The sequence below is a fragment of the Giraffa tippelskirchi genome, chromosome 6 (assembly GCF_054371585.1).
Source record: "Giraffa tippelskirchi isolate mGirTip1 chromosome 6, T2T-mGirTip1v1.2.pri, whole genome shotgun sequence".
NCBI lineage: Eukaryota > Metazoa > Chordata > Mammalia > Artiodactyla > Giraffidae > Giraffa > Giraffa tippelskirchi.
In genome coordinates, this window is record NC_137280.1 from 110,048,108 (window position 1) to 110,061,655 (window position 13,548).

The following is a 13,548-nucleotide window of genomic DNA, read 5'->3' on the forward strand; positions in this document are numbered from 1 at the left end:
AAAACAAATAATTAAAAGTGCTTGGTCTTACACTGCTATATTTAAAATGGAAAGCAACAAGAACCTACTATATGGCACATGGAACTCTGCTCAATGTTGTGTGGCAGCCTGGATGGGAGTGGAGTTTGGGGGAGAATGGATACATTATTTGTATGGCTGAGTCCCTTCACTGTTCACCTGAAACTATCATAACATTGTTTGTTAATCAGCTATAACCCAATACAAAATAAAAAGTTCAAAAAATAAGCCTATTCTTCATGACTGTGACCTTGTTGCCCCTACAGTCTTTTCTTAAAGCAGTATCTAAAGCAATTCTTTTAAAAGGGAATCAGATTTCACGCTCTGCTCAAAACCCTCCACAGCTTCCCAACTCACTCAAAATTAAAATGCAAAAGCCTCACAATAACCTATAAGCTGCCTCCTGACTCTGATCATTTCCCCATCACTCCTACTATGTTCACTTTCCTCCAGCCACAAGGTGAAAGACAGTTTTACCTCAGGGTCTTGCACTAGTTTCCTCCTCCAAAAGATATGCACACATAACTTACTTCCTTCATATCTATACTCAACATCACCTCTACTCCTCTTCCCCCATCCTACTTATTCTCTATCATACCTACTAGTCTTCATCTAACAGGTATAAGCAGATTTTTTAAATGCACCACAAATGAACTATGATCAAGCTCAACTTTTAAATGTATTTCAGTTAGTGTAATCTTCAGTTGCTCAGTTCAGTTAAATCGCTCAGTCCTGTCTGACTCTTGGCAACCCCATGAACTGCAGCATGCCAGGCCTCCCTGTCCATCCCCAACTCACAGAATTTACACAAACTCATGTCCATTGAGCCAGTGATGCCATCCAACCATCTCATCTTCTGTCGTCCCCTTCTCCTCCTGCCCTCAATCTTTCCAGCATCAGGGTCTTTTCAAACGAGTCAGCTCTTCCCATCATGTGGCCAAAGTACTGGAGTTTCAGCTTCAACATCAGTCTTTTCAATGAACACCCAGGACTGATCTCCTTTAGGATAGACTGGCTGGATCTCCTTGCAGTCCAAGGGACTCTCAAGAGTCTTCTCCAACACCACTGTTCAAAAGCATCAATTCTTCTGTGCTTAGCTTTCTTTATAGTCCAACTCTCACATCCATACATGACTACGGGAAAAACCATAGCCTTGACTAGATGGACCTTTGTTGACAAAGTAATGTCTCTGCTTTTTAACATGCTGTTTAGGTGGGTCATGACTTTCCTTCCAAGGAGTAAGTATCTTTTAATTTCATGGCTGCAGTCACCATCTGCGGTGATTTTGGAGCCCAAAAAAATAAAGTCAGCCACTGTTTCCCCATCTATTTGCCATGAAGTGATGGGACCAGATGCCATGATCTTAGTTTTCTGAATCTTGAGCTTTAAGCCAACTTCTTCACTCTCCTCTTTCTTCACTTTCTGCCATAGGGTGGTGTCATGTGCGTATCTGAGGTTATTGATATTTCTCCCAGCAATCTTGATTCCGGCTTGTACTTCTTCCAGCCCAGTGTTTCTCATGATGTACTCTGTATATAAGTTAAACAAACAGGGTGACAATATACAGACTTGATGTACTCCTTTTCCTATTTGGAACCAGTCTGTTGTTCCATGCTCAGTTCTAACTGTTGCTTCCTGACCCCACACAGGCTTCTCAAGAGGCAGGTCAGGTGGTCTGGTATTTCCATCTCTTTTAGAATTTTCCACAGTTTATTGTGATCCACACAGTCAAAGGCTTTGGCATAGTCAATAAAGCAGAAGTAGATGTTTTTCTGCAACTCTCTTGCTTTTTCGATGATCCAGCGGATGTTGGCAATTTGATCTCTGGTTCCTCTGCCTTTTCTAAAACAAGCTTGAACATCTGGAAGTTCACAGTTCACATATTGCTGAAGTTTGGCTTGGAGAATTTTGAGCATTTACTTTACTAGCGTGTGAGATGAGTACAATTGTGCAGCAGTTGGAACATTCTTTGGCATTGCCTTTCTTTGGGATTAGGATGAAAACTGACCTTTTCCAGTCCTGTGGCCACTGCTGAGTTTTCCAGATTTGCTGGCATATTGAGTGCAGCACTTTCACAGCATCATCTTTTACGATTTGAAATAGCTCAACTGGAATTCCATCACCTCCACTAGTTCATTGTTCTTTGTTCACAGTGATGCTTCCTAAGGCCCACTTGACTTCACATTCCAGGATGTCTGGCTCTAGGTGAGTGATCACACCATCATGATTAACTGGGTCGTGAAGATCTTTTTTGTACAATTCTTCTGTGTATTCTTGTCACCTCTTCTTAATATCTTCTGCTTCTGTTAGGTCCATACCATTTCTGTCCTTTATTGAGCCCATCTTTGCATGAAATGTTCCCTTGGTATCTATAATTTTCTTGACGAGATCTCTAGTCTTTCCCATTCTGTTGTATTCCTCTATTTCTTTGCATTGATCCCTGAGGAAGGCTTTCTTATTCCTCCTTGCTATTCTTTGGAACTCTGCATTCAAATTTATATATCTTTCCTTTTCTCCTTTGGCTTTTGCTTCTCTTCTTTTCACAGCTATTTGTAAGGCCACCTCAGACAGCCATTTCGCTTTTATGCATTTCTTTTTCTTGGGGATGTTCTTGAACCCTGTCTCCTGGATAATATCACAAACCTCCATACATAGTTCATCAGACACTCGGTCTATCAAATCTAGTCCCTTAAATATATTTCTCACTTTCACTGTATAATCATAAGGGATTTGATTTAGGTCACATCTGAATGGTCTAGTGGTTTTCCCCACTTTCTTCAATTTAAGTCTGAATTTGGCAATAAGGAGTTCATGATCTGAGCCACAGTCTGCTCCGGGTCTTGTTTTTGCTGACTATATAGAGCTTCTCCATCTTTGGCTGCAAAGAATATATCAATCTGATTTCGGTGTTGGCCATCTGGTGATGTCCATGTGTAGAGTCTTCTCTTGTGTTGTTGGAAGAGGGTGTTTGCTATGACCAGTGTGTTCTCTTGGCAAAACTCTATTAGCCTTTGCCCTGCTTCATTCTGTACTCCAAGGCCAAATTTGCCTGTTACTCCAGGTGTTTCTTGACTTCCTACTTTTGCATTCCAGTTCCCTATAATGAAAAGGACATCTTTTTTGGGTGTTAGTTCTAAAAGGTCTTGTAGGTCTTCATAGAACCGTTCGACTTCAGCTTCTTCAGCGTTACTGGTCGGGGCATAGACTTGGATTACTGTGATATTGAATGGTTTGCCTTGGAAATGAACATAGGTCATTCTGTCGTTTTTGAGATTGCATCCAAGTACTGCATTTCACACTCTTTTTTTGACTATGATGGCTACTCCATTTCTTCTAAGGATCAATCTTCAGTTGATCCTAGAATAAAACTTGCAGTTTCCAGTCCAAGACTTAATTGTTTACTTAAATAATAAACCACTTCAAATAAATGAGTATGTCTAGTTCAAGTTACTAAGACTCTGTACAACTCTGTTTTTTAACTTAATATTCTCTCCCTCTTCCAAATGTATGAAATACATTTCAAATTCTCAGTTCAACCCAAGAAGCCCCTTACCAGATCTGCAGTGACTGCACTACAGCACTTCTTTGCTCTTCTCTCCCCGCAATCTTATATGAAAGACTCAAAAGCAAAGCCACAGCTCTTTCTAAAGAATTATCTTTTTTGCAAAATCCTATTTCCTCTCTACATTTAAACCTTTTTTAAAACCCATGATCTGACTATGGGGTGCAAAAAAACATAGAACTAGCTCCTTTGAAATCTCCTTTGTAAATTCTCTATATAGGAAATCTGCCTCACTCTGACTTTGGTATCTGATAGGTGGATCAGTGGTGAAGAATCCCCCTGCCAATGCAGGAGAAGACACTGGGTTGGAAAGATCCCCTGGAGAAGGAAATGACAACCCACTCCAGTATTCCTGCCTTGGAAATTCCATAGACAGAGGAGCCTAGTGGGCTACAGTTCATGGGGTCTCAAGAAGAGATGGACACAACTTAGCAACTAAACAACTGCTTCACATAAAACTGACTCAGGAAGAATGCCCTTCCTTACATCCTGTCATACTGATTTACTGGTGTATTGTCTAGCTCTACCCATCTGTTCATGGCTATATTCTAAGCACTTTTACCACTGCCTGGAATATGATAAGCACTCAACAAATATTTGTTGGAATGAATGAAAGAAATTTGGACTTGCTGTCTAAAGAACATAAGAAAAATTAAGCCTACTGATTCATATGTCCATAAAGTATGATACTAATTTTATGCTATTATTAACAGTATATATTAATTAGAGTATCTTTTCTCTACTAGTAATAAATATTATTCATTCTTTTCTTTACGGATATTTTACATTTCTTGATTTTTGAGTGAGGTCAGTCAACTTAATATGCTGCTCATTATTCATATATAATACTTTTTAAAAATTTTCTCAAAACATTTTTCTCATTGTCCATTTTTGTTTACTTCTGAAATATCTATTACCTTCGAATTAATTTTTAAAACCTCCTTTTAAAAATGGCATTAACCCCAAATTGCATATATTTCCCATCAAGTTTTTGATTTTTTTCCTCACAGTCTTTCTGCTTCACAAGATTTTTATTGATACCGAAAACTATTAATTTTTTCCTTTTCTTTCTTTTCAGTTTTTAGCTGTGGTGTCATACTTAAGAAAAATTTCCACTACACTAAAATAGCACTTCTCATCCAATAGTGATAGCACAAAATGACAACTAATAGCCCAATACGCAATTTTTAATTTCCCAATAGTGACATTTAAAAAAAGTAAAAAGAAACAGGTGAAATCAATTATATTTTATTTAATCCAACATATCAAAAACATTATCATTTCAGTATGTAATCAACTAAAACTTAGTAAGACTTTCACATTCTTTTGTTTAAAACTTTTGAAATCCAGTTTTATACTTTTAGGACATCTCAATGCAGTCTACCCATATTTCAAGTGCTCAAGTGAGATGTGGCTAGTTGCTATCATAGCAGACACAGCAGTATTAAAATATGAAAATTTACTGGTATTTCTGTCTATATTTTTTTTGTTGTATACATATTGCTTTTTCTTCCTTTTAAATTTGTTTCAGTGCCAAGTATGAAAGAGATTCTAACTTTGCTTTCTCCTCCACAGAGCTAGCAAGTTGCCTTACTGAATACTTACATACTGAATACCTTATATACTGAATCTCTATGTGTATTTGGGTCTAACCCTGGACCCTAATCTATTCGTTCCTGTATCAATAACAAACGGCTTGATCTGTTGTAGCTTTAGAATTAGTTTTACTATACTGTATGTCTTCATTCTTTTCTTCTTTCACAATTTTCCTTTTCTTGCCATATGCTAAATCGCTTCAGTTGTGTCTGACTCTGTGCGACCCCATAGACGGTAGCCCACCAGGCTCCACCGTCCCTGGGATTCTCCAGGCAAGAATACTGGAGTGGGTTGCCATTTCCTTCTCCAGTGCATGAAAGGGAAAAGTGAAAGTGAAGTCGCTCAGTCGTATCCGACTCTTAGCGACCCCATGGACTGTAGCCTACCAGGCTCCTCCGTCCATGGGATTTTCCAGGCAAGAGTACTGGAGTGGGGTGCCATTGCCTTCTCCGTTTCTTGCCATATGTGTCCTTTTAAAAGTTTGAACTCCACTCACAAGTAGAAATTCCAGTGAGATTTTGATAAGAGTGATACTCAACATATAGATTAATTTGGGAAAAATATACTTCTTCACAATAGGAAAATTTGGTCAAAAGTATGAAAGGTATCTCTGTCTTCCTTTTGTATAATTTAGAATGTTCTTATGGGCCTTACACATTTCTGTTTCTTCCTATGAATTTTATTCAACAACTTAAAAAAAAAAAGGATCTGCAGAGCATGGGAAATGGTGACTGTTCTATATATAAGAAAAAGTATGTCACAATTATTAAAAAATCAATGCTTTTTATGTTAGTATGCTTTTATACAAACTAAAATGCATTTATAATATAATAAGAACATACAAAATAGGTTTATTGGTTTAACCCCCTAACTAATTGCTTACTTGCACTGCCAAATGCATCTCCAATCCCCAAAGTTAAGATCTGTTTTATCTGGATTTTCATCTTCAGCTGGCTTCTCCAAATTAGCATTGGACCAGAGTTGCAAACAGCTGGAACCAGTTAGAAGACGATTACCTGAAAAAATATGTACCATGCACCAATAATTATTCAGGTATTTAATTAGTGACTTAAGTTACCTGCTCAAGAGTTTCATATAATACTGTAAAGAATACAACTTTTTAAAAAAAGTCAAATAAAAAGAGATTTTGGTTATGAGGGAGTAAGGCTATATTTTAACTTTGTTGAAGAAGCTTAGACAGAAAGGGGAACAGATCTTGTAATCTCTCCTTCAACAAACATTTAATGAGCATCATCTTTGTAACAGGCACTGTGCTAGGCACTGGCAATACAATGACAAATGAGACATCGTCCTTTTTCATGATGGGTTCACATTCCAGTAGAGAAATATTATGAACAGAAGCATGAAAACATGTGAGTTCAAATATATTCCAGAGAATGCTTCATAATCTCCTTATGGTTAAGGGATAAAGCACATAGTAGACCTAAGAAAAAGAAGTAAGGTTGTGGGGGAAAAAAAAAGCCATCATATTGTGAAGCTTTTTGAGGTTTGTAAGGAGTTTGTTTGTTACAAGCAGCTGGGAGTTAAAAGATTTTATGTGGAGGCATAGTTTGCAGAGTGGATCTGTATTCTACAACAAGGGGTCTCAGTTGGGAGGGGAGTGTCAATAGATAGACATGAAGAGGCATATAAACCTCCTCCAATAACATACATGCAAAAGTTATAGGTATACTATGTGCATTTTTCTAGAGATAACCCATAATTTTCACCATACTTTCAAAAACCCCAGTACACAAAGAAGGGTAAATATTCTCTATAATTCTAGAGACAGACAAGATTAGGAAAAACATAAGATGCTGGGAAACCTAGTTAAATGACTATAATACATATAGATGGGAAATCATAAGGATCTGAATCAAATATTAAAGTAATAAGCATGAATTTGAAAGCCATTTCAAAAAAACAGAATTTTCAAGGCTTGACACCAAATAAAAAAGAGATACAAGAGGTTTCAAGGATAGATCCCAACTATATGACTTGGATAACTGGTTAGAAGACTGTTTTGTCAAACAAAGAAAATAAAAAAAAACAAACTTTGGCCAAAAAGCTGACAATAAATAAGGCATTCACCTCGGCAACTGAAGACTATGGATTTGTATCTCTCTGGAAAGATCACTTTCTAACAAGTACTAACACAGTACTAACAAGACATTCCATTTAAATATGGTTATTATTCCACTGTTGAGCTAACCAACAAACACACCTGTTCTTTTTTTGCTGAGATATAATTGACATGTACCATTATATTACTTTCAGGTTATAACACAATGATTCAATATTTGTATATAGCGTGAAATGACTACCACAGTAAGTCTAGTTAACATTCATCAACACATATGGTTACAATTTTTTTTTTCTTGTGATGACAACTTTTAAGATTTACTCTTTCTCTGCAATGGTTCAAATACACAGTACAGAATTAAGCATAGTTACCATGTCATGCATTACATACCAGGATTTATTTCATAACTCATAAATTGTACCTTCACCTATTTCATCTACTCTCCCCAACCCCACCCTTCTCCACCCACTACCTCTGACTTCTCAGTATCTGTGAATTCAATTTTGATAAGTTTTCTTTAACATAAACTAAGGGCGAAATTAAGGTATCCCCCAAAATTAAGAAATTAATATAGAATGCAAAATAATTCACCTTAGTTACAGAATGAAACAAAAGTAGGTAAGCTATAGTATAATACATTGATTTGAACAGAAAGGGCAGAGGTATGGCTATCACAGGAGGGAAAAAAAAGCATTAACTCTAAAATAGTAAATCTTAGGATTTAAGCAAGATGCAATGGTGGGTCTGGTGGCAATACAAAGGTACTACAGTCAGTTCACTCGCATCACTTGAAAAATATTCTTTATATCCAATGCCTGGCATATACTAATAAGGTAATATTCATCAAAACTAAAATACTAATATTTCACTTAATATATTCTAAATCTGTTTATAAATAGTTACAAATTTCATTTGAAAAAACAATAACAGCTCCCAAATATATATTAAAATAATAACTCATTTCTGAACCAAACCTCTAAATTTTAAACTTTTGATTATAAAAAGAAAAATAATAAAATTTGCTGTGAATTTAACTAAATCATTATTTAAAAGATAACTGTCATGAACTATTGGCAAGTCACTACCAGAATGTTAAGAAAATAAGTAGTTATCTTCTAATAGTACTCTGTAATAATGATCTCAAAGGAACTAAAATACTATCAATATCAATAATAATATCAATACTACCTTCTGAAGCATTAGTACTTACAACCACAGGTACAGAAATTCCAAGCAACTACTAAGTCATTACTAAAGAACACTCACTTCAAATAAAAAATGTTTTTATTATAGTTATTCATAAGAGACTTCAAGTATCCAGTTCACTTGCTAACAATACTTTTAATAGGTAAGTACTAAAATACCTTTTTACAGAAAGCATCAAGTACATTCATAGTTAACCACTCTTGATATGTTAAGTAATCTGCTCATGACCACAAAACTTCTAGTCATACAAACATTTATTGACAGCTTAATATATGACGGGCCCCAGATAAATTACTGAATAAAATAGAATCTAAGACCTTGTCTAACATAAATAAATAAATAAATAATTACAATAAATTGTAGTGCTATCACAGAATAACCATATAATTTATCATCCAAACAGGAACACTTGTGAAAATAAAAGATGACACTATTGATAATTATATGAGGACAATTGGCATAAGCTGGACATGAGTAACCTTATACATAGTAGAGTTAAATACAAAGTGCCTTACTAAATGCCAAATTTGAATCCAGGTTAAATTTTTACTCTTCTCACTGTATGTATAAAATACACATGCAAGATGCCAGTTAGCAAGCATCAACCTCATGAGATAAATATTTTAAAACATTGTGATTTTTTAAAATCTGAAATAATCTCTTTATCTTCTAAAATAATTTTGCAAAGTTCTGAACTTTGTATTCTAAATTAGCATTTTTTTTCTCAGCCATTTTATTTACTATACATAACTGCATCTCATATCTGTGTATTCCTTTCATCAGTCACTCAATATGAACTGAGCACCTACAATGATAAAGTCACTGAAACAAGTTATTTCTCATTCAGACTACTGTGTGCACTTTTCAAAGGTAATTAAAATACAATATTACCTTCCTGTTCCTCTTGTCTCCGATCATTCTAAACCTGTTCCTCTTGTCTCCGATCATTCTAAGTCACTGCTACCAGAAAAATCTGGCAAAATCATAAATCTTAGTTTGCCACTAGCCACTTTCAAAAACCTATACATTTTATACAATTTAAAAGAATTAAGTTATTTAATTATTTACATGACTGTAAAGGCTTTCCATCTGCTATATTCTTATCTCTTCACCAGACTCACTCCAGTCTCAATGAAGTACTAACCAGTATCAAAACATATCCTACACTTTCTTTCTCTGTTCCTTTGCTCACTCTGGTAAACTGGTAAAAACTGCTTTAGGACTATTTTTTAATGCAGAAATAGATAAGTGATACATATATACATTATCTCTTCTTAGAATTCACTTGTTTTTTCCATCCTCAACCTATCCCCGCTCCCTGGTGGCTCACATGGTAAAGAATCTGTCTGCAACGCAGGAGATCAGGGTTTTGACTGGGTCGGAAAGATCCCCTGAAGAAGGGAATAGCTACCCACTTTGGTACTCTTGCCTGAGGAATTCCATGGACAGAAGAGCATGGCGGGCTACAGACCAAGGGGTCACAAAGAATCCGAAAAAAAAGTGACTAACACTTTCACTTTCAACCTATCCCCACCCTCACTATCAAAGCCCATCTACTCTCATGTCAAAAGGCTCCCCTTCAATGAAACTTTCATTCTCCAGAGACAATTAGTGTCTGCTTCCCAAAACAACACATATTCCTACAATAGCTGGACACTGTTATGGTGCATATTTTTCTCATTTCAGTATAAGCTCTAAAATTGCACAACTTGTTTTACTTATTTTTGTGTTCTCTGTCATTTCACACAAAGCAGAACTAAAATACATGAAAGTAAAAAAAAGTAATAGCCTAGACAAGTGTTATTTCATTTCAGCTAATCCTTTTTTTCTTACCTGCAGGATCCCAAGTTATATTGTGTGCTATGGAGTCCAGAAAAAATTGGCCACTTTTCTGCCATTGACTATATAATTCCTAAAATTTGAAAAAAAGGTCATTTAGTCTATTATTGGCATCTTTTCTGTCAAATGTATATACTGACACTAATTATTTTTAATAAAACATGTACTCATTTTCTGAGGTATAATTGAGCACTGAGTCATATTTGAAGAGAATAAAATGTTCAGTCTAGTCAAGAAAAATAAAGAGTATGTGATGGAGATCAATGAGAGCATATCCAATTCTGGAAGGTCCAAAAGTCTGTCTTTACTATATTTAGACAATCAATAAGTATCTGCCAACTAGGACAATATATGTATTAACCTCAAACTTTTAAAGTTACCATTATTACTTTATTACTATTATTATTATAGCTACAAAGGTTTAATTTTAAATGTGTCTGTGTCTCTGCTATTTGAAGATTCCTCCTCTTTAATGTTTCACCTTCACCTGAGGGCATATGGTATGTGTGAAGATTAAGAATAAGAGATGTTAACACTATTCTTATATAAATATAAAGGCTTTTCATCCCTTAAAGCAGTATTTCTCAAACTTTTTTAACCTGCAAACCAGTAAGGAATACACATTGCACTGTAAACCAGAACACATATATGCATACACATAAATGCAACCTAAGTTTACTCTTAATACATGTGATGAACTCTACCATTTCTATTCTTTTTCATTTTCTTTTAAAATCAGGTTGTGGCCTACTAAGTTGACTTCTCTAACCTCTAATAAATTGAGACCCATAAACACTCTCTGAGTGTAGTGGTTCCCATACTTTGGTGTGAAAATAATGCGAGATGTTTACTAAAAACTCAGACTCTCAAGACCCATGCCCAAATGTTCATATTCAAAAGGTCCAGGACTGGGCACAGGAATCTGTACTTTAAACCAGCATCTCCAAGTGATTTTGATACGGGTGACCTGCTGAATACGCTTTTATGAAACACTATGTGGGCTTCCCTGATGGCTCAGACAGTAAAGAATTCGCATGTGATGGAGTCCTGGATACAATCCCTGGGTTGGGAAGATTCCCTGGAGGAGGGCATGGCAACCCACTCCAGTATTCTTGCCTGCAGAATCGCCATGGACAGAGAAGCCTGGCGGGCTACAGTCCATGGGGTTGAAAAGAGTCAGACACATCTGAGCAACTGAGCACATTTTGCAGGAATGGCTTTCAATCATCAGAAGACTCCCTCTACAACTAGATGTACAAGTATGTAGGCACAATCCCACAGGCACAGATTTATAATTCCCCAGAGCAGGACCTGGACACACTGTCAACTAGTGATTCTGAAGTGCACCTCTTGTGAAGAACTACCATATTAACAGAATATTCCAGAATGTACAAATAAAATAATATTTTTATGAGGCTCTAAAGATTCTCTGATACTGTATCTTGGAATTAAAGATTTCCAGCATCTTCCAAGTTAATAATTTTTCCATTTGATCTAGTTTTCCCTTTATTCATCAGGCTTTTCTTCCTGCCCTCTCTGCAAATTCAGTGCTGCTACCAATAAATCAGCCTGTTCTTATTGAATTTTTCAGACTATTATATTAAACAACTATAACTAGTACAAGAGTTATAACTGAAATTCTCAATTCTACTAGAGATGAGTAAAATACCCTGGTCTGCTATATTTAAGAGTATCAAAACACACAAAAAAATCTACTACATAACCTCAACATTTATAAACTATTGTTTTAAGCAACTTTCAGAATTATTCCTGAATATAGATTCCTTATAAAGGAAAAACATTCACTGACCCACTAACAATTATTAATAAGGGCAAGAAATTAAGTCCAAGGAGTATGTTAAGATTTTGCAATCAAAACATGTCACTTTAAGAACAAAATATACAAAGAAGAAAGCTATATGGAAGAAGATCATAGAAACAAAAAACAAGTACCACATATGACTGGACAATGCTGTTTGGCACTATTAATAAAGTAACTGACAAATTTCAAGTTGTTGACTCTTCAAATACTTGATAAAAGAAAAAAATGACAGAAAAAAAAGCATTTCAAGGTAATTCAGTAAGCACAATTTAGTTTAATTTTACTTTAATGAAACATTTACACATTTTAAAGAATGAAGTGGCATTTAGAATGTTGTCTTTAATTACACTGTGTACAATTTATACTGATTTATGTGACAATCACTCTAATTTTGTACTCTTAAAAATGTTATCTTTTAATATACATTTTCATTTCTAATAGAAAAAGATAAATTACTGACCAAATTTTTCTTTTGCTTCGGTAGGTTAACTGGTTCAAAAACAGAAATAACATTTCCATAGGATGCTGCAATCTTTTAAAAAGAAAAAAGAAAGAAAACTTATAAATATGTTGTTACTTAAGAATCAAAGAGCAAAGGAAATGAATAGTATAACTTACAAAATATTCAACACAAAATTTCTTTCACCAATACTTGGGAATGTCAGTTTTGGGGGCTACCATATCTGGGTCAGAATCCCAGCACTGTCACTTACTGTATACCAGCAAGGTAATCTCTTTGAACCTCAGTTTCCCTATCTATATTTACATATGTATTACATTATCTTCCTAGTAGAATTGAGGGTTGAAATAACATCTGTAAAGTATCTGCTAAAGAACACTAAATGTTAATTCCCTTCCTCACATAAGATAATGTACTGATGTATTCCTTACGGAATTTGATGACTTAAAAATCTGTTTTTAGGTTATCTGTCCTCGAAAGTTCACAATTCTGTCAGTGTATATTTAACTTATTGGAGATAAAACTTAGATCTATTCCTTTGTGAACTCTGTAAGAAGTATACTTTTTCAATATTCTATTTTATTTGAGTATCTTTAAAATTTACCCCTTAATCAATGAAAAATCAACCTTGCTGGCTCTGTTTTATTAAGTAGCTACAACTGCAGCCTGAGTCACAAACGAAGAATATTAAAACATCAGAAATCAGATATATAGATAGAATGAATGATCAGGAATAAAAATAAGAACATATAACCTAGTGAAGAAGCGTAAGAAATGAGGATATAACATACATATGGGAGTGGATTTTTAAGTGTTCTGAGGAGTTCTGAGAATACAGAAATCATCTACACTGAGTTCATCCAGGAGTGTTTAGTTTGTGCCTTTATGTGCAGCTAGGATTTCAAACTGCAGTGGGTGTTCAGTTTCAGAAATAGGGCACAGCATGAATACAAGTGTAAATA

At 35.2% G+C, this 13,548-nt stretch overlaps 1 protein-coding gene across 6 annotated transcripts in view; it reads right to left on the reverse strand.

The window, feature by feature from the left end:
* Positions 1 to 13,548, reverse strand: part of DMXL1 (Dmx like 1) — a 127,230-nt gene that overhangs the window by 99,470 nt on the left and 14,212 nt on the right. For all 6 annotated transcript variants that reach the window (XM_081499096.1, XM_081499097.1, XM_081499095.1 and 3 more), the window contains exons 3-5: positions 12,587 to 12,658; positions 10,299 to 10,377; positions 6,060 to 6,192 (exon numbers count right to left, since the gene is read on the reverse strand). In XM_081499096.1, coding sequence (XP_081355222.1) covers positions 6,060 to 6,192; positions 10,299 to 10,377; positions 12,587 to 12,658 — 284 coding nt within the window. The remainder of the gene's footprint in view (positions 1 to 6,059; positions 6,193 to 10,298; positions 10,378 to 12,586; positions 12,659 to 13,548) is intronic.